This window comes from Melanerpes formicivorus, unplaced genomic scaffold (genome assembly GCF_026170545.1).
Source record: "Melanerpes formicivorus ecotype bairdi unplaced genomic scaffold, bMelFor1.0.p_v2 SCAF_167, whole genome shotgun sequence".
NCBI lineage: Eukaryota > Metazoa > Chordata > Aves > Piciformes > Picidae > Melanerpes > Melanerpes formicivorus.
Window position 1 is genome coordinate 346,291 of NW_027142519.1, and position 19,762 is coordinate 366,052.

The window sequence follows — 19,762 nt, forward strand, 5'->3', positions numbered from 1 at the left end:
CTGCTGCTTGCATTGCAGGAACTTCATTTTTTCACCCCCCCCCAGCCCTTCACATTTGAATTTCCCCAACCTGCAGAGCTCCCCAGCTCCTCCTTGCTTAAGCCCTTCCACACCTCAATGCCTCCAAGCCTCATCTTTTGCTTCCACCACAGGGAGATTCCTTCTCCCTGAGCCCTGCTTTGCAGGCAGAGGAAGCCCAAAGAGAAGGGAGAGCATCCGAGTCCTTAAATCCACCTTCCATTTTCTTCCCCTTGGTTTGGTTGGTTGGCTTTAACTCCCTGGGAATCAGAACGGAGGAAGATGTGAACTGGGAGAAATCAAGAGAGAGGATAATGGAGGGGGAAGGGAGGGGGAGGAAAAGGCAAGGGGAAAAAAAAAAGGAAAACCAAAATCCTTACTTTGAGCAGGTTAAGTCTGTCATACTGGAAAAAGAAACCATAAGCATTAGAACTGAGCAAGAGAGAAGGAAGCAAGCAACAGAGGGAGGGAGCTGCGCACAGAGCGGGGGGGAAAGCTGTGACTGCTCGCCAGAGACCTTGCCACAGGAGCACAGTTCAGGGTTATGGGGGGGCCAGAAGCAGGAAGAACTCAGGAGTCTTGGAGGAAGGGGAAAGTGGGGGAGCACTGCCTGAAAATGGGGAGCATTGCCTGAAAATGGGGAGCATTGCCTGAAAATGGGGAGTTTTGTCTGAAAATGGGGAGCATTGCCTGAAAATGGGGAGTATTGCCTGAAAATGGGGAGTTTTGTCTGAAAATGGGGAGCATTACCTGAAAATAAGGAGCTTTCCCTGCAAATGGGGAACATTGCCTGAAAATGGGGAGTTTTGTCTGAAAATGGGGAGTATGGCCTGAAAATGGGGAGCTTTGCCTGAAAATGGGGAGTTTTCCCTGAAAATGGGGAGCATTCCCTGAAAATGGGGAGTTTTGCCTGAAAATGGGGAGTTTTCCCTGAAAATGGGGAGTTTTACCTGAAAATGGGGAGCATTCCCTGAAAATGGGGAGTTTTACCTGAAAATGGGGAGTTTTACCTGAAAGTGAGAAATTTTCCCTGAAAATGGGGAGTATTGCCTGAAAATGGGAAATTTTCCCAGAAAATGGGGAGTTTTCCCTGAATATTAGGATTTTCCCCTGAAAATTGGGAATTTTCCCTGAAAATAGGAAGGTTTCTCTGAAAATAGGGAGTTTTCCCTGAAAATGGGGAATATTCCCTGAAAATGGGGAATATTCCCTGAAAAGAAGGAGTTTTCCCTGAAAATGGGAGTTTTGTCTGACAATTAATATTTCCCCCCCCCCCCGAAAATGGGAAATTTTCCCAGAAAATTGGGAATTTCCCCTGAAAATTAGGATTTTCCCCTGAAAATAGGGAATTTTCCCTGAAAATGTTAATTTTCCCTGAAAACGGGAAGGTTTCCCTGAAAATGGGGACTATTCCCTGAAATTGGGAAGGTTTCTCTGAAATCAGGGAGTCTTCCCTGAAAATGGGGAATTTGGTAGGAAAATTAGGATTTTTTTCCCTGAAAATGGGGAATTTTCCCTGAAAAGGGGGAGTTTTGTATGGAAAATTAGGATTTTTTCCCTGAAAATGGGGAGTTTTGTATGAAAAGTAGATTTTTTTCCCTGAAAATGGGGAATTTTCCCTGAAAATGGGGAGTTTTGTATAAGAAGTAGAATTTTTTTCCCTGAAAATGGGGAGGTATGAAAATTAGGATTTTTTCCCTGAAAATGGGGATTTTTTTTTTCCCTGAAAATGGGGAGTTTTCTATGAAAATGAGAAATTTTCCCTGAAAATGGGGAGGTTTCTCTAAAAATGGGGAGGGGTGCCTCTGAAAATGGGAAATATTCCCTGAAAATGAGGATATTTTTCTCTGAAAATGGGGAATACTCCCTGAAAACAGGGAAATGTTCCCTGAAAATGGGGGAGTTTTCCCTGAAAATGGGGAGTTTTCTGTGAAAATGAGGATTTTTTTTCCCCTGAAAATGGGGAATTTCCTTTGAAAATGGGAATTTTTCCCTGAAAATGGGGAGTAGTGCCTGAAAATGGGGAGCCTTGCCTGAAAATGGGGAGTCTTTTTTCCCTGAAAATGGGAAGGTTTCTCTTAAAATGAGGGAATTTTCCCTGAAAATGGGGGGATTTTCTCTAAAAATGGGGAGAGGTGCCTCTGAAAATGGTCAGTTTTCCCTGAAAATGAGGATATTTTTCCCTGAAAATGGGGAATTTTCCCTGAAAATGGGGAATATTCCCTGAAAATGGGGAGGTTTGTATGAAAATTAGGATTTTTTTCCCTGAAAATGGGGAATTTTCCCTGAAAATAGGGAGTTTTCCCTGAAAACAGGGGGATCTTCTCTAAAAATGGGGAGGGATGTCTCTGAAAATGGGGAGGTTTCCCTGAAAAGGGAGAGTTTTCCCTGAAAATGGGGAGTTTTCTGTGAAAATGAGGATTCTTTTCCCCTTAAAATAGGGAGTTTTCTTTGGAAATGGGCAATTTTCCCTGAAAATGGGGAGTTTTCCCTAAAAGTGAGGAGTTTTCCCTGAAAATGGGGAGTATTGTCTGAAAATGGGGGGTTTTGTCTGGAAAATTAGGATTTTTTTTTCCCTGAAAATAGGGAGTTTTCCCTGAAAATGGGAAGGTTTCCTCTGAAAATGGGACATTTTCCCTGAGAATTAGGATTTTTTTCCCCTGAAAATGGGGCATTTTCCCTGCAAATTGAGAGTTTTCCCTGCAAATTGAGAGTTTTCCCTCCAAAATGGGGGGATTCTCTCTGAAAATGGGGAGTTTTCCCTGAAAATGAGATCTTTCCTCTGAAAATGAGGAATCTCCTCTGAAAATGGGAAGGTTCCCTCTGAGAATGGGAAGGTTTCCTCCTGAAAATGAGGAATCTCCTCTGAAAATAGGAAGGTTACCTCTGAGAATGGGAAGGTTTCCTCCTGAAAATGAGGAATTTCCTCTGAAAATGGGAAGGTTTCCTCTGAAAATGGGAAGGTTTCCTCTGAAAATGAGGAATTTCCTCTGAGAATGGGAAGGTTTCCTCCTGAAAATGAGGAATCTCCTCTGAAAATGGGAAGGTTACCTCTGAGAATGGGAAGGTTTCCTCCTGAAAATGAGGAATTTCCTCTGAAAATGGGAAGGTTTCCTCTGAAAATGAGGAATTTCCTCTGAGAATGGGAAGGTTTCCTCCTGAGAATGAGGAATCTCCTCTGAAAATGGGAAGGTTTCCTCCTGAAAATGAGGAATTTCCTCTGAAAATGAGGAATATCCTCTGAGAATGGGAAGGTTTCCTCCTGAAAATGAGGAATCTCCTCTGAAAATGAGGAATCTCCTCTGAAAATGGGAAGGTTTCCTCCTGAACATGAGGAATTTCCTCTGAGAATGGGAAGGTTTCCTCTGAAAATGGGAAGGTTTTTCTGAAAATGAGAAATCTCATCTGAAAATGGCAAGGTTTCCTCTGAGAATGGGAAGGTTTCCTCCTGAAAATGAGGAATCTCCTCTGAAAATGGGAAGGTTTCCTCTGAAAATGAGGAATCTCCTCTGAAAATGGGAAGGTTTCCCCTGAGAATGGGCAGGTTTCCTCCTGAAAATGAGTGTTTTCTCCCTGAAAACAGAGAGTTCTCCCTGAAAACAGGGGACTTTCCTCTGAGCCTTTAATTAACAGAGTGCTGCCTGTAAATCCCCCTGGGGTTAATGAGCTCAGGTTTGCAGACACTGCTCTGGAAGGTGCCAGCTTGCCAGTGCAGATGGGCAGCAGTTGGTCCCACACCAGCTCAGCCTTGCTGCCGTGATGGCCAACAGAAGCTTCCACGTTTCAGCTTTATGAGCAGCAAGGCAACAACTCACTCCTACAGACTGCTGCTTCCCAGGGAATGGAATCCCTTTTTTTCCACAGGTGAATAATATGCCACAGAGCTCTAGAAGAATCCCTAAGTCCATTGGGCAACTGAGGAAAAGACAGCCCCAGAACCATGGGGAGGGCAGAGCTTTCAGAGCCCTTTGGTCTGGGTCTGTGGCCTTCCAAACTCTCCACCCTTCACCTCAGCTGCTGAGAGCCTGTGGTCAAACCACTCCAAAGAAATGGATGAAATGATTCCCAAAGCCCTCACTCCTGTCCTAAAGGACCAGAATTTCAGGACCTGCTAACAATGTTGGAGATTAATCTGCCCCAATGGGAAGGGTAAGTGAGAAGACACAGCCAAACTCTGCTCATCATCACACACTCAAAGGACAAGGTGCAAGAGTCAGAAGCTGCAGTCAGGGACATTCTATTCAGATCGAAGGTAAAAGGCTGTTCACAGCAAGAGTGGTTAAGCACTGGAGCAGGGGCTGGAGGAGGCTATGGCACCTCCAGAGGCTGGGAGCTTGGCAAAATGTGGCTGGCCAAGACTTGAGACCGACTTAAATCTAACCACATCAGCCCTGCTGTGGGCAGGGGCTTGGACTAGAGACCTTCTGAGATCCCTTCCAACCTCAGCTGTCCAGGGCCTAGATGAAAAACTCTTTTTCCCCTACCCTGATCTTCCTTTTCAGCTACAGACAGTGGGAAGAACCTGAAGAATTTGCAATGGAGGGGAAAAATGACTTATTTTATCCTTGAGGAAGAGCAAGAGAGTTTAAAATGTGTATTTTATTGTTGGCTGCCAGCAAAAAAAAAAGGGGGGAGGTTGGGTGGGGTTTTTTTGCTCATTTCAAAAAGCTGTTCTAGAAGCAGCAGCATTTGCCAGTAAAAACCTTTGAGTGATGGAGACCTAGAGGTGGTTTGGTCCAAGCCACACTGCTCAAAGAGGGGTGGGGTGGGAAAGCCAAACTAAGATTTGCTGTAGCTGTAAGCCAGTGCTTAAAAACTCCTGGTGGAGCACTCCCTCTGATGGCAGCACTGCAGCACGACAAAGGACACCACCAAAGGAAAAGGGTTGGGCAAAGGGACTTCAAGCAGATCTGTCAGCAGTTGTCTAAACACAGCGACAAACTCATGGGCTCAAGCTGTTCCCTTTCATCAGTGAGACAGGTTGGCAAATCAGAGCCTTCTCCTTGCAGAAGATGGGTGGGGAGCGGAGAAGAGGCTGGGAAAGGAGATCCTTCCATCTCTCTCCTCAAGCTCTCTGTTCCTAACCCCTCCCTGTCTCGAACACTCAGCTGTGTGGGGAGAATTAGGGAGCTTATTCTGCCTGGGATTCCTCACTCGTACCAGAGGAAGCCAGCATGTGGAGCACAGAAGAGAGATTTAAAGAGATTTAGGCTTTACACTGCTTGAGGCTTTCCCTGTGCACAGACCGTGAGTGAGCAGGGCAGGAGGCTCTGACGCAGGCCGGCAGAGGTCATGCTGGGATCCCCTTCCCTCTGTGCATCATCCTCCTCGCCCTGGAACTCACCCGAGCTCCACTTCCTTCTTGTTTCCCTAACTATCCTTAAGACACAGTGGGGTGTTTTTATTCTCAGCAAAGCAAGGGGCTGGCTGCAAGCCCAGCCCAGCACCGCTACCCATCCGTTGCTCATCGTCGTCTTCCCACCAGTCCCTCTCCCTAACCAACCTCTTCATGCTTCAGGCAAAGTGCCTCCAGCTTACCCTAGCCTGCCCATAACCTATCCTGACCCACACACCTCTACTCACCAGCAATCCTTTCAGGGCTCTCTGCTGCTTCCAGCCCTGCAGCTTCCATAGAACTTCTTTTCACACCTCACCTGAGACATTAGTCACACAGTCCTCCTCCTCTGCAGTTAAATCCAAGCTACAGTTACCAAGCACAAGACAGTCTGGCTAAAACAAAAACAGACACAAAGAAGCTTCCAGCAGACACCAGCACTCATGCAAGGTCAGGCTGGTTACAAGAGGCATTATGGCCAAGGAGAAAACAGTAAGCCAGCACTGGAGACTTCACTGCTGCCTGAGAACTTGCCTAGAACCAAATCTAAGGCAGCAGCTGGGGAAAGGCCAAGGCACTGATTTGGTGGATTTCTGAAGCCATCCAAGCCATTCTGGTTTTAACCTCCCTGCTCTAACGTGTGGAAATGCCAACAGCCTGGCCCTCTGTCCAGCATCCCATCTGTGCCTCTGGTTTTTTCCTGCTCCTCCGAGGACAGCACCGAGCGGCAAGCTCCAAACCTCCCAGGAGCTTATCTCCGATCCAAGCAGCCCCAGGGGGACCTCCTACTTAGCACCGTTCAGAGTGAGCCCATGAATTCTCACAATTCATTGGGGACAGGTCTGTTCTACCAGGGTTAAGCTGGGTTCAGCTGGAATCACTGATCTTTAATATTTACATCACACGGGGGGGGGGTGGGGGAGGGAAGGGTGCAAGGGCAGCCAGCCGAGAGCGCTGGCCACAAACACCTTTGTCCATCGTGGAAAGCAGGCAAGAAGTTACAGAGATGACCTCTTGCTTCTGAAAAGCATAAAGAGGGAAGAGAAGGGATGATGGTGGGGGTTGGACTTGATCATCTCCAGAGGTCCCTTCCAACCCCTACCATGCTGATGCTGCTCAGCCCGCCCAAGCTGGCAATTTCTGCCTGCCAAAGAGAGCAGCTCGCTTCGAGGGAGGGGGAAACCAAGACCACAGCTAACAACTGCAATGGACTGCAGGAGTGTGATGAAGCAGGCCAGTTCTCACACCATGTGAGCAAATATTAAGCAGATCCCAGTGACAGAAGTGAAACCAGCTTCGGGGCTACAGGCACGGGGCTGAGCTCGCGCCGGCATTCTCGCAGCCGCACCGGGAGAATGCCTCTGCTGGGGGGGGTCACCACTCAGGACCAGGGGGAAGGGGTCCTGAGTGCTGAGGGCAATTCTACAAGTGAGGGGACAGGAGAGAAAAAAGAAGGCTTACTTTGGAGAGGCGCTTGTGTGACTTAATCGGAGAGAGAGCATGCAGGAATGAAAAGAGAGAGATTAAGGAGAGAAGAAAAATCACCTGGCAAAGCACGAGAAGGAACAAACCTCCCCCAGACCCCACACAAAGCATTGCACTCTCCCCCCACCCCACCTCTGCCTCGTGGAAAGCACCAGGGATTGGTGTCAAGATTTAGTAGCCAGCCTGATGGGAAGGATCACACTCCCCTGGCCTTCGCTCACAGCACTTCATAGGCCAAGTCGTGGCTGCAATTCCCCCGTAGCAAGGACAACATTTCCCTGACAGAGCATCCCCAGCCTTGCTGTGCCCTGCACCCTGCCTGCCTCCCATTGCCTGGCACTCTCCTGGGGACAGCCTGCTGGCCCCAGAATGATTGAAGATGTCATCTTCACACAAGCCCTGTGAGGAGAGGCTGAGGGAGCTGGGGTTGCTTAGCCTGGAGAAGAGGAGGCTCAGGGGAGACCTTCTTGCTCTCTGCAACTCCCTGAAGGGAGGTTGGAGCCAGGTGAGGGTTGGTCTCTTCTCCCAGGCACCCAGCACCAGAACAAGAGGACACAGTCTCAAACTGTGGCAGGGGAGGTTTAGGCTGGATGTTAGGAGGAAGTTCTTCCCAGAAAGAGGAACTGGTCCTTGGAATGTGCTGCCCAGGGAGGTGGTGGAGTCACCATCACTGGAGGCATCACAGTATCACCAAGGTTGGAGGAGACCTCAAAGATCATCGAGTCCAACCTGTCACCACAGACCTCATGCTGAAGAAAGGCTTGGATGTGGCACCTGGAGCCATGGTTTAGTTGATTAGATGGTGTTAAGGATTAGGTAATAGGTTGGACTTGATGATCTCTGAGGTCTTTTCCCACCTCATTGATTCTATGATTCTATGATCTGGGCCTGACACCCTGGGGTGGGGTTTGTAGGCTGCTGTGTGCACAGGAAACAAGTCTGACCTCAAGGGCAACCTCAGAACTGAGTGGTCTCAAGTGATGCATCTTAAAAAACAACTCTTCACTGCCTCTTAGGAGCTCTCACTCTCCTCCCTTAGTGGTGAGAGACCAGCTCAGACCAGTCAACATGGGTGACTACTGAGTCCTGTTTCCTCTGCTGACAGCAACCACAAAGGGCAGGGCATGAAGGCTTCTTGCTGTGTGTGACACAACTCAGCACTAAGCTGGGGCAAGATCCCACAACTCATTTCACACAAGCCATGCCTGTGACACTGTGAGGGTATCCAGGCTGAAATGCTTCACTTCAACAATCTGGACTTAACCAAATGCTCCCCAGAAAGGTTGTGGAGTCTCCTCTGGTTATGTTCAAGACCCATCTGGATGTGTTCTGGAGCCTCTGTGCCAGGAAAGCTCTGGAGGGGCTGGAAGGTGTCCAGAGCAGGGCCAGGAGGAGGAGCAGAGGGCTGGAGCTGCTCTGCTCTGCAGACAGCCTGAGAGAGTTGGGGCTCTGCAGGCTGCAGAGGAGAAGGCTCCCAGGAGACCTTCTGGTGGCCTTCCAGGATCTGCAGGGGGCTGCAAGCAAGCTGGGGAGGGACTTTGGAGGGTGTGAGGGAGGGATAGGACTGGGGGGGATGGAACCAAACTAGAAGTGGGGAGCTTGAGATTGGCTGTGAGGAAGAAGTTGTTGCCCATGAGGGTGGTGAGAGCCTGGCCCAGGCTGCCCAGGGAGGTGGTGGAAGCCTCCTGCCTGGAGGTGTTTGCAGCCAGGCTGGAGGTGGCTGTGAGCAACCTGCTGTGGTGTGAGGTGTCCCTGCCCATGGCAGGGGTTTGGGACTGGCTGAGCCTTGAGCTCCCTTCCAGCCCTGACAATTCTATGACTCTATGTGCTCCTGTGTGACCTGTGCTCCTGCTCTGGCAGGACTCCACAGGTCCTTTCCAACCCTTAACATCCTGTGAACTATCTCTTAACACATCACTGATATCAAGGTTAGCACCAAAGACCATCTTTGGCTCATGTGTTTTTCACCAGAGCCCCACTGCTCACAAAATAATCAGGAGTCACCAAACCTGAAGCCCTCTTCCTCATGACAGCCAAGACTGTTTCTTAACCATGGTCAAAAGACACAAATGCCTTCCTAGGGCAGGCATCATCCACCCTGGCCAAGATGGTCCTAACACTGCACTGGTAAGAAGCAAAGTGCAAACTGATCCTGTGCAACTTGAACCTCATCTCAACAGGGCTGAAGACAGGAGTGGAGAAAGGTGAGGGCCCCTCACAGGCTGTCTGCACAGAGGAACTTCTGTTTGATCCATCACTCCTCAGGAGCCAGATGATAAACAGCAACTGCAGCAGCTCATGTGCAAGGCTGGGGTAATTTGTTTACCTTTTCTATCACTCTTTGCTCAAGGTCTGTGGAAAATTTTCTAGGCACAGCCTGAAACTACCACAAAGGTCTTCTTCAAAACCACAGCAGCCTCCCAAGGAAACATGCCCACGCCTGCAGAAAAGGCTGGCCTGAAACTGTGCCAAGGGAGGGTTAGGCTGGGGATGAGGAACAATTTCTTTGCTGTAGAAGTGGTCAGGGATTGGAAGAGGCTGCCTGAGTCCCCAGCCCTGCAGGTGTTCAAGAAACCTGTGGCCATGGCAGCTGGGGCCAGGATTTAGTGGCCATGGTGGGGTTGGGTTGAAGGTTGGACAGGATCATCTTAAGAGGTTTTTTTCCAACCCAAACAGTTCCATGGTTCCATGGTGCTGCTGCACTGCATGATTCCCTGTCAGTGGCCATGGTGCTGCTGGGCTGCTGGTTGGATTGGATCATCTTAGAGGCCTTTTCCAACCACCCTAGATGAACTGTGATGGAAGCACGCCAGAAGCCATCAGCAACTCAGAGCCTCGAGTCGCTGGAAGGAGAGAGCTGTGCTGCAGCCTGACCTAGGCCAACAGCTCCCAGGTCAGAGAATTTCCAAGAGTACAATGGGAGAATGAGGAGGAGAGTTAGGCAGAGGAATACAAGGCAAGGGCCAAAGGGGACACATGCCTGCACACATTGCCTGGCCTGCATCAGGAAGAGTGTAGGCAGCAGGATCCTGCAGGGAAGTCATTCTGCCCTGTGCTCAGCACTGCTGAGGCCACCCCTGGAGTCCTGTGTCCAGTTCTGGGCTCCTCAGCTCAAGAAGGAGATTGAGAGACTTGAAGGTGTCCAGAGAAGGGCAAGGAGGCTGGGGAGGGGTCTGGAGCACAGCCCTGTGAGGAGAGGCTGAGGGAGCTGGGGTTGCTTAGCCTGGAGAAGAGGAGGCTCAGGGGAGACCTTCTTGCTCTCTCCAACTCCCTGCAGGGAGGTTGGAGCCGGGTGGGGGTTGGGCTCTTCTCCCAGGCACCCAGCCCCAGAACAAGAGGACACAGTCTCGAGCTGTGCCATGGGAGGTTTAGGCTGGAGGTGGGGAGAAAGTTCTTCCCAGAGGGAGCTGTTAGACTTTGGAATGTGCTGTCCAGGGAGGTGGTGGAGTCCCCATCCCTGGAGGTGTTCAAGAGGGGACTGGATGTGGCACTTGGAGCCATGGTTGAGTTGTCAGGAGGTGTTGGGTGTCAGGTTGGACTTGATGATCTCTGAGGTCTTTTCCAACCTTATTGACTCTGTGACTGTATGCAGAGCCCGGGGGGCGCCGCGCACTCGCTCCTCACCTTGGAGTTCTTGGCCCCGCTGCGGCCTGACTGCGAGGAGCAGCTGCGCTGGACCCCCTGCTCCGGCGTGGACGGGGACTTGTCCGAAGAGTGGTCGGAGCCCTTCTCCACCATGGCGTCCGCCGGGCAGTCCTGCGGCGGGGGGGGAGCGGGAGCGCTTGCGCAGGATGGGCGAGCAGGCAGGCGTGCTGCGGTTGGAGTTACTGGCAGTGCTGCGGAGAGAGGCACGGCAGGGTCAGCACCTCCTGCTCCCACACAGCCCCGCTCTGCACCCCCCAACAGCTACCCACAAGGAAGACGGCGGCGGGAGGGGCTCAGGCTCTTCCCTCCCGGCAAACCCTGACAGCTGAGAGGGCATGGCCTGAAGATACACTGCAGGAGGTTTAGCTTAGAGATTAGGAAGCACTTCCTCAAGGAAAGGGTTTAGGTTGGGTATGAGGAAGCACTTCCATACAGAGAAGGTTTAGGTTGGATATCAGGAAGCACTTCCTCACAGGAATGGGTTTAGGTCGGACATTAGGAAGCTGTTCCACACAGGAAGGGTTTAGGTTGGATATCAGGAAGCACTTCCTCACAGGAATGGGTTTAGGTCATATATTAGGAAGCACTTCCACACAGGAAGGATTTAGGTTGGATATGAGGAAGCACTTCCTCACAGGAATGGGTTTAGGTCATATATTAGGAAGCACTTCCACACAGGAAGGATTTAGGTTGGATATTAGGAAGCACTTCCACACAGAATGGGTTTAGGTTGGATATTTCCTGACAGAAAGGCCTTAGGTAAGATATTAGGAAGCACTTCCTCAAGGAAAAGGTTTAGGTCAGATATTAGGAAGCACTTCCTCAAGGAAAGGATGTAAGCTGGGTATTAGGAAGCACTTCCACACAGGAATGGGTTTAGGTCAGATATTAGGAAGCAATTCCTCACAGGAATGGGTTTACGTCAGATATTAGGAAGCAATTCCTCAAGGAAAAGGTTTAGGTCAGATATTAGGAAGCACTTCCACACAGAAAGGGTTTAGGTCAGATATTAGGAAGCACTTCCTCACAGAATGTGTTTAGGTTGGATATTTCCTGACAGAAAGGCCTTAGGTCAGATATTAGGAAGCACTTCCTCACAGAAAGGGTTTAGGTCAGATATTAGGAAGCACTTCCATACAGAAAAGGTTTAGGTTGCATATTAGGAAGCACTTCCTCACAGGAAGGGTTTAGGTTGGATATTAGGAAGCAGTTCCTCACAGAAAGGGTTTAGGTTGGATATCAGGAAGCACTTCCTCACAGAAGGGGTTTAGGTTGGATATGAGGAAGCACTTCCTCACAGGAAAGGTTTAGGTTGGATATCAGGAAGCACTTCCTCACAGAAAGGCTGATTAGAGCCTGGAATGTGCTGCCCAGGGAGGTGATGGAGTCGCCATCAGTGGAGGTCTCTGAGGAAAGCTTGGATGTGGCACTTGGTGGCCATGGTTTAGCTGATGTGGTGGTGTTAGGTCATAGGCTGGGACTTGATGCTCTCAGAGGTCTTTTCCAGCCTCAATAATTCTGTGATTCCCTGCAGGCTGCTCTCCCAGATCCCAAGGCAGTGCACCCAGTGCCACACTCAGGGCTCCTGCCCCCAGCACAAGCAGGCTGTGGACAGTTACCATCTGCCAGTGAGAGAGAGCTACCAGGGCCTGCCAGTGCCTTTCTCCACCCACTCTCCAGCCCGTCTGGCCACACAGGGATGCCTGGGAGAAGGAACTCCTCCTCTCCTGCCAGCCCTGAGAGCTCCAAATTATGAGCTGAGCTTGGGAAAGCAAAGCTAAATTTGCACTGAAGAGGAGGGAGGTGGCAGTGAGCTCTCTGCACAGCCCCACTCTGTCCCTCCTGGAGTTCAGCAAGAGTGGCTGTGCCAGCAGGACACACAGACGTGGAACCCACTCATTAGACACCACCAGAAATGATGGGGCACCGGGACAGGAGAGCTGGGGACAGCCAATGCAGTCGTGACTGCCTGCATCACACCATCCCTTATGCGGTGGGCTGAAGTTTCCTCCCAGCATTAAAGGCACAGCCTAAAACCACCACCACACCTTCCCTCAGCAGGGAAAGGGAAGGGAAGGGAAGGGAAAAGGAGGGGCAGAAAGGGGGGGAGGGGAAAAGGGGGGAAGGGAAAAGGGGGGAAGGGAAAAGAGGGGAAGGGAAAAGGGGGGAAAAAAGGGAAGGGAAGGGAAAAGGGGGGAGGGAAGGGAAGGGAAAAGGGGGGAAGAAAGGGAAGGGAAAAGGGGGGAAGAAAAGAGGGAAGGGAAAAGGGGGGAAGAAAAGGGGAAGGGAAAGGGGGGGGAAGAAAAGGGGAAGGGAAAAGGGGGGAAAGAAAGGGGGAAGGGAAAAGGGGGGAAAGAAAGGGGGAAGGGAAAAGGGGGGAAGAAAGGGAAGGGAAGGGAAGGGAAGGGAAGGGAAGGGAAGGGAAGGGAAGGGAAGGGAAGGGAAGGGAAGGGAAGGGAAGGGAAGGGAAGGGAAGGGAAGGGAAGGGAAGGGAAGGGAAGGGAAGGGAAGGGAAGGGAAGGGAAGGGAAGGGAAAAGGGGAGAAGAAAGGGAAGGGAAAAAGGGGGAAGAAAAGGGGGAAGGGAAAAGGGGGGAAGAAAGGGAAGGGAAAAGGGGGGAAGAAAGGGGGAAGGGAAAAGGGGGGAAGAAAGGGGGAAGGGAAAAGGGGGGAAGAAAGGGGGAAGGGAAAAGGGGGGAAGAAAGGGGGAAGGGAAAAGGGGGGAAGAAAGGGAGAAGGGAAAAGGGGGGAAGAAAGGGGGAAGGGAAAAGGGGGGAAGGGAAAGGAGGAAGAAAGGAAAAAGAGAAAAAGTAAAAGAAAAAAGAAAAAGAGAATGAGAAAAAAAGAAAAAGATAAAAATAAAAAGAGAAAGAGAAAGAAAAAAGAAAAATAAAAAAGAGGAGGAAAAACTAATGAAAATAGAAAAAGGAAAAGGAAAAGGAAAAAGAAAAGGAAAAACCAGTAAAACAGTAAAAAGCCCTACTCAAGCAATGTCCCTTTTCATCAGAGGGAAGAGCAAGCCATTGCAGAGAATTAACCCTTCAGGAGGAAGGGGCTCATCACCCCCTGCCTTCCAACAGCCTAACACCTAGCTCAGAAGCCAGCTGCATTCCATTTGCACAGGAAGGAAGCCCCAGATTTCCTCACTGCTCCTTCTCTTTTGCTGCCTCCTCTTCCTGCCAGACTCCTCACAGCACCACATCCACTCTTCCCTACGTAACACACTGCCTCCAGCAGTCAAATTATTTCTGAGCAGCCCAAACAGCTTTGAGACCTCCTGCAGCTGGCCCTGTGCAGCTCTGCAGCCTGCAGGTCAGTGCAACCTGGGCAGATCTAAGGATGACCTTTCTGCCAGCTCTGCCACGCTGAGCTGTTAGGGAACCTTCTTATCTCATGAGCACTAGAAAGCAGAGGTCCCTGCTCACTGCAGGGGGGTTGGACAAGATGACCTTCCAGGGTCCCTTCCAACCTGATGTATTCTCTGATTCTCAGAGAATGGTTTAGGTTGGAAGGGATCTTAAAGCTCATCCAGTTCCAGCCCCCTGCCATGGGCAGGGACACTTCCCACCAGCACAGCTGCTCAAGGCCTCATCCAGCCTGGCCTTGAACACCTCCAGGCAGGGGACAGCCACAGCCTCCCTGGACAATCTGTGCCAGTGTCTGCCCACTCTCACTCTACAGAATTTCTTTCTCCTCTCCAGTCTCAGTCTCCTCTCTCCCAGCTCAAAGCCATTGTTCCTCATCCTGGCATTCCCAGCCCTTGTCCAAAGTCCCTCCCCAGCTCTCCTGGAGCCCTTCAGGTACTGGAAGGCTGCTTGAGGTCTCCCTGGAGCCTTCTCTTCTCCAGGCTGAACACCCCCAACTCTCCCAGCCTGTCCCATAGAGAAAGAGCTCTAGCCTCTGATCACTTTGTGACCTTCTCTGGACCCACTTGTAGGCCCTCTACAACAGGTGGATCATGTAACACACTCCTCCTCCAGTAGTTAACAGGTTTAGTTTGGTTTAGTACTGGATGAACTGTCTCAGAAATGATCCTCTGTTTGCTCACTGCTTGTGTCAAGCACAACTGATGAAACTCTCCCTAAGCAATCTGCAGGAAGCATCCAAGAAGCCTGCTTCTGCAAACCTTTAACAGCATCAAATGTCACACACAGCAGCGTGGCACTGGGCAGAAAACCCTCAGAAGGGGTTCTCAGGAACATCCAAGTGTGGCAGTGCAGACAGGCTGGAGAAGTGGCCTTGCAAAACCTCCTGTGAGCAGGAAGAAAGATGGATGAAATGAGACTCAGCTCTGCCACACATTTCACACAGCATCACAGGATGGGAGGGGTTGGAAGGGGCCTCTGGAGATTATCCTGGCCAACCAGGAACACATCCAGGTGGGTCTGGAAAGTCTCCAGAGGAAACTTCACCACCTCCCTGGGCAGCCTGCTCCAGGGCTCTGCCATCCTTCAGCTCCAGAAGTTCCTCCTCATGTTCAGTTGAGCTTCTGATGTTCACTCTGTGCCCACTGCCCCTTGTGCTGCCCCTGGGCACCACTGAACACAGCCTGGCCCCAGCCTCCTGACCCCCACCCTTGGGAGTATTGATCAGCATTGATCAGATCCCCCTCAGGCTGCTCTTCTCCAGGCTAAACAGCCTCAGCTCTCTCAGCCTTTGCTCCTCACAGAGATGCTCCAGGCCTGTCAGCATCCACTGCACTCTCTCTGGTAGTTCCCTGTCCCTCTTGAACTGGGGAGCCCAGAACTGGACACAGTACTCTCTGGACACATTACACTCTGTGCTGGGTTAGGAACTGGCTGGAGGGCCGGGCCCAGAGAGTGGTAGTGAACGGTGCCACATCCAGCTGGAGGCCAGTCACCAGTGGTGTGCCCCAGGGATCAGTGCTGGGCCCTGTCCTCTTCAACATATTCATTGATGATCTGGATGAGGGGGTAGAGTCAGTCATCAGCAAGTTTGCAGATGACACAAAGTTAGGGGCAGATGTTGGTCAGTTAGAGGGTAGAAAGGCTCTGCAGAGGGACCTCGACCGACTGGACAGATGGGCAGAGTCCAACAGGATGGCATTGAACAAGTCCAAGTGCCAGGTTCTGCACTTTGGCTACGGCAATCCCATGGAGAGCTACAGGCTGGGGGCAGAGTGGCTGAGAGCTCCCAGGCAGAGAGGGACCTGGGGCTGCTGATCGACAGCCACCTGAATATGAGCCAGCAGTGTGCCCAGGTGGCCAGGAGGGCCAATGGCATCCTGGCCTGCATTAGGAATAGTGTGGCCAGCAGGAGCAGGGAGGTCATTGTGCCCTGTACTCTGCATTGGTTAGGCTGTACCTTGAGTCCTGGGTCCAGCTCTGGGCCCCTCAGTTTAAGAAGGACATCGAAACACTTGAATGTGTCCAGAGAAGGGCAACAAGGCTGGGGAGAGGCCTTGAACACAGCCCTGTGAGGAGAGGCTGAGGGAGCTGGGGTTGTTTAGCCTGGAGAAGAGGAGGCTCAGGGGTGACCTCATTGTCCTCTACAACTACCTGAAGGGAGGTTGTAGCTGGGAAGGGGTTGGCCTCTTCTCCCAGGCAACCAGCAGCAGAACAAGGGGACACAGTCTCAAGCTGCACCAGGGGAGGTTTAGACTCGAGGTGAGGAGAAAGTTCTTCACCGAGCGAGTCGTTCATCATTGGAACGGGTTGCCCAGGGACGTGGTTGAGTCATCGACCCTGGAGGCATTTAAGGGGAGATTGGATGTGGCACTTGGTGCCATGGTCTAGTCATGGGGTCTGTGTTGATAGGTTGGACTCGATGATCCTCGAGGTCCTTTCCAACCTAAGTGATACTGTGAGACTGTGATACTGTGATACTCCAGATGTGGCTGAAGCAGAAGAAAGTAGAGCGGTAGGAGAACCCCCCTTGAGCTGCTGGCCACAGTGCTCTTCATGCACCCCAGCATGCCCTTGGCCTTCTTGGCCACAACTGAAACTGGTTTCTGTAATGGAAATAGAAGGCAAGAACCTGAAACCCACGTCCCTGAGCCACACACCCCTGCACTCTTGTAGTTTCAACAGCTGTCCTCATTTCTGCTGCTACAGCTCCAGGAAACCTGGGCTCTACAAGACCTGGGTTCCTCTACCACGCCTCCCCCTTCTCTCAATTCTCAATTCATGGTGAGTTCACACTGAGGAGTTTCACTTGGAGTGCTGGCTTCAAGCAGCTCCCTAAAGAGCAAGGAAAATACAGGCAAGGTTGTGCTTGCTTTCAGGTTACAGATAGAAGCAGCACCCCAGGTTTTACTGCTTCTGAAGTGGAAGACCAAAAGCAGCAGTTCCCAAGCAGGGTGCAGCTGCACCCTGTGCACATAGAATCACAGAATCATAGAATCAACCAGGTTGGATAAGATCTCAGAGTCCAACCTATTACCTAATACCTAACACCTCCTAACAGCTAAACCATGGCTCCAAGTACCACATCCAAGCCTCTCTTGAACACCTCCAGGGATGGGGACTCCATCACCTCCCTGGGCAGCACATCCCAATGGCCAATTCCTCTTTCTAGGAAGAACTTTCTCCTCACCTCCAGCCCAAACTTTCCCTGGCACAGCTTGAGACTGTGTCCTCTTGTTCTGGTGCTGCTTGCCTGGGAGAAGAGCCCAACCCCCACCTGGCTACACATGAAACTCAGCTAGAACCTGCTGCAAAGCTCAGTCCTTTTTTTCCCTCAACTTGCATTGAAATGAGGAATGAGACAAATTCTGCCTTCCGTGGGCTGCAAGACATACTTGGATAGCAGGTGCAAGACACTCCCACAGGCATGGAATCCCAGAATTGTTTGGGCTGGAATAGGCCTCTCAGATCATCCAGGCCAACCAGCAACCCAACCCCACCAGGGCCACCAAACCCTGGCCCCAAGTGCCATGGCCACAGGTTCCTTGATCATATCCAGGGCCGGGGACTCCACTACCTCCCTGGGCAGCCTCTGCCAATCCCTGACCACTCTGGCAGCAAAGAAATTGTTCCTCATCTCCAACCTAACCCTCCCCTGGCACAATTTCAGGCCATTTCCTCTCCTTCTATCACCTAAGACTAGTGAGAAAAGCTCAACCCCCTCCTCACCGCAACCTCCTCTCAGGGAGCTGTAGAGAACAATCAGGTCTCCTCTAAGCCTCCTCTTCTCCAGCTCCCTCAGCTGCTCCTCACCACCTCTGTTCTCCAGACCCTTCCCCAGCTTGGTTGCCCTTCTCTGGACTCTCCCTAACACATCCATATGCACAGCTCTATGGAGTCTATGAAATCAACCCAGGGAACAGCATCTGTGGTGCTTTATGGAGAGCAGAGAGCCAAGCAGGACTCAGGGGAGGTGACCCCCACCTCACCCTGCCTGCTGCCTGGGCCCTGCTGAGTGCTCCTGGCACCCAGGAAAGAACACGTGTGTGTGCCCAGGGAAGAATGGAATGGAATGGAATGGAATGGGATGGAATGGAATGGAATGGAATGGAATGGAATAGAATAGAATAGAACAGAATAGAATAGAATAGAATAATAGAATAGAATAATAGAATAGAATAATAGAATAGACCAGGTTGGAAGAGACCTTCAAGATCATCGTGTCCAACTTATCAACTAATCCAACACCACCTAATCAACTAACCCATGGCACCAAGCACCCTATCAAGTCTCCTCCTGAACACCTCCAGTGATGGTGACTCCACCACCTCCTCAGGCAGCCCATTCCAACGGGCAATCACTCTCTCTCTGTAGAATACAGCCTAAACCTCCCCTGGCACAGCTTGAGACTGTGTCCTCTTGTTCTGGTGCTGGTTGCCTGGGAGAAGAGAACAACCCCCTCCTGGCTACAACCTCCCTTCAGGTAGTTGTAGGCAATAAGGTCACCCCTGAGCCTCCTCTTCTCCAGGCTAAGCAACCCCAGCTCCCTCAGCCTCTCCTCACAGGGCTTGTGATCCAAACCCCTCACCAACTTTGTTGCCCTTCTCTGGACTCGTTCCAGCAGCTCAACCTCCTTCCTAAACTGAGGAGCCCAGAACTGGACACAGGACTCAAGGGGTGGCCTAATCAGTGAAGTGTGCAGGGGCAGAACGACCTCCCTGCTCCTGCTGGCCACACTCTGCCTGATGCAGGCCAGGATGCCCTTGGCCCTCTTGGCTGCCTGGGCACACTGCAGGCTCATGTTCAGCCTACCATCGACCAGTACCCCCAGGTCCCTCTCTGCCTGGCTGCTCTCAGCCACTCTGCCCCCAGCCTGTAGCTCTGCCTGGGGTTGCTGTGGCCAATGTGCAGAACCCGGCACTTGAAGGTCCTCCTAAGGCAGCCCTTCTCTTGCACCAACAGCAAGGATGGGCACAATCCCCACAAGCCTGCAGCTCTGTCCTGCTCACCTCCCCCTGCCCTGAGCCCCTCACAGCCCTGGCTGCGGCGGCTCAGGCCCTGCAGCTTGAATGCAGCCCAAGGCAGGGCCATGACGAACGCTTGCTGCAGCTGCCATGGCAACCCAGGCCTGCAATTGAACCAGGAATCAGCGCCTCCAATGCCAAAACGGCTTGACCCACTTTGACAAAAAACAATAGTCATAAATAATGCTTTACAGCCTTAATTGACTGCAGGGCACCCAGGGCCCTGCAGGGCCCTGCAGCGGAGCCTCCAGCACACGCAGCGGATCCCAGGCGCGGCCAGAACACGAGCAAGACCCCGCAGCGGCAGCCCCTCGCTGCAAGGTGCAATGCACTGCCTGCATGCAAAGCTCAGAAGGCAGAGCACTGTCTTCTGGCTTCATCTCCATGCTCACTTGCAGCCCAGCATGGGCACTCACAGCCCAGAGTATCACAGTCTCACAGTATAACTTAGGTTGGAAAGGACCTCGAGGATCATCGAGTCAACACAGACCCCATGACCAGACCATGGCACCAAGTGCCACATCCAATCCCCTCTTGAACACCTCCAGGGTCAATGACTCCACCACCTCCCTGGGCAGCCCGTTCCAATGGCGAACGACTCGCTTGGAGAAGAACTTCCTCCTCACCTCGAGTCTAAACCTCCCCTGGCACAGCTGGAGACTGTGTCCTCTTGTTCTGGTGCTGGTTGCCTGGGAGAAGAGACCAAGCCCCTCCCGGCCACAACCACCCCTCAGGTAGTTGTAGAGGGCAATGAGGTCACCCCTGAGCCTCCTCTTCTCCAGGCTAAGCAACCCCAGCTCCCTCAGCCTCTCCTCATAGGGCTGAGCTCAAGGCCTCTCCCCAGCCTTGTTGCCCTTCTCTGGACACCTTCAAGTCTCTCAATGTCCTTCTT

General features: G+C 51.6%; 1 protein-coding gene across 1 annotated transcript in view; it reads right to left on the reverse strand.

Moving 5' to 3' along the window:
* LOC137457318 (protein Aster-B-like) overlaps nucleotides 1-19,762 on the reverse strand; it is a 176,594-nt gene that overhangs the window by 46,182 nt on the left and 110,650 nt on the right. The window contains 4 exon segments of the mRNA XM_068169179.1: nucleotides 399-422; nucleotides 6,815-6,835; nucleotides 10,463-10,606; nucleotides 10,608-10,674. Coding sequence (XP_068025280.1) covers nucleotides 399-422; nucleotides 6,815-6,835; nucleotides 10,463-10,606; nucleotides 10,608-10,674 — 256 coding nt within the window.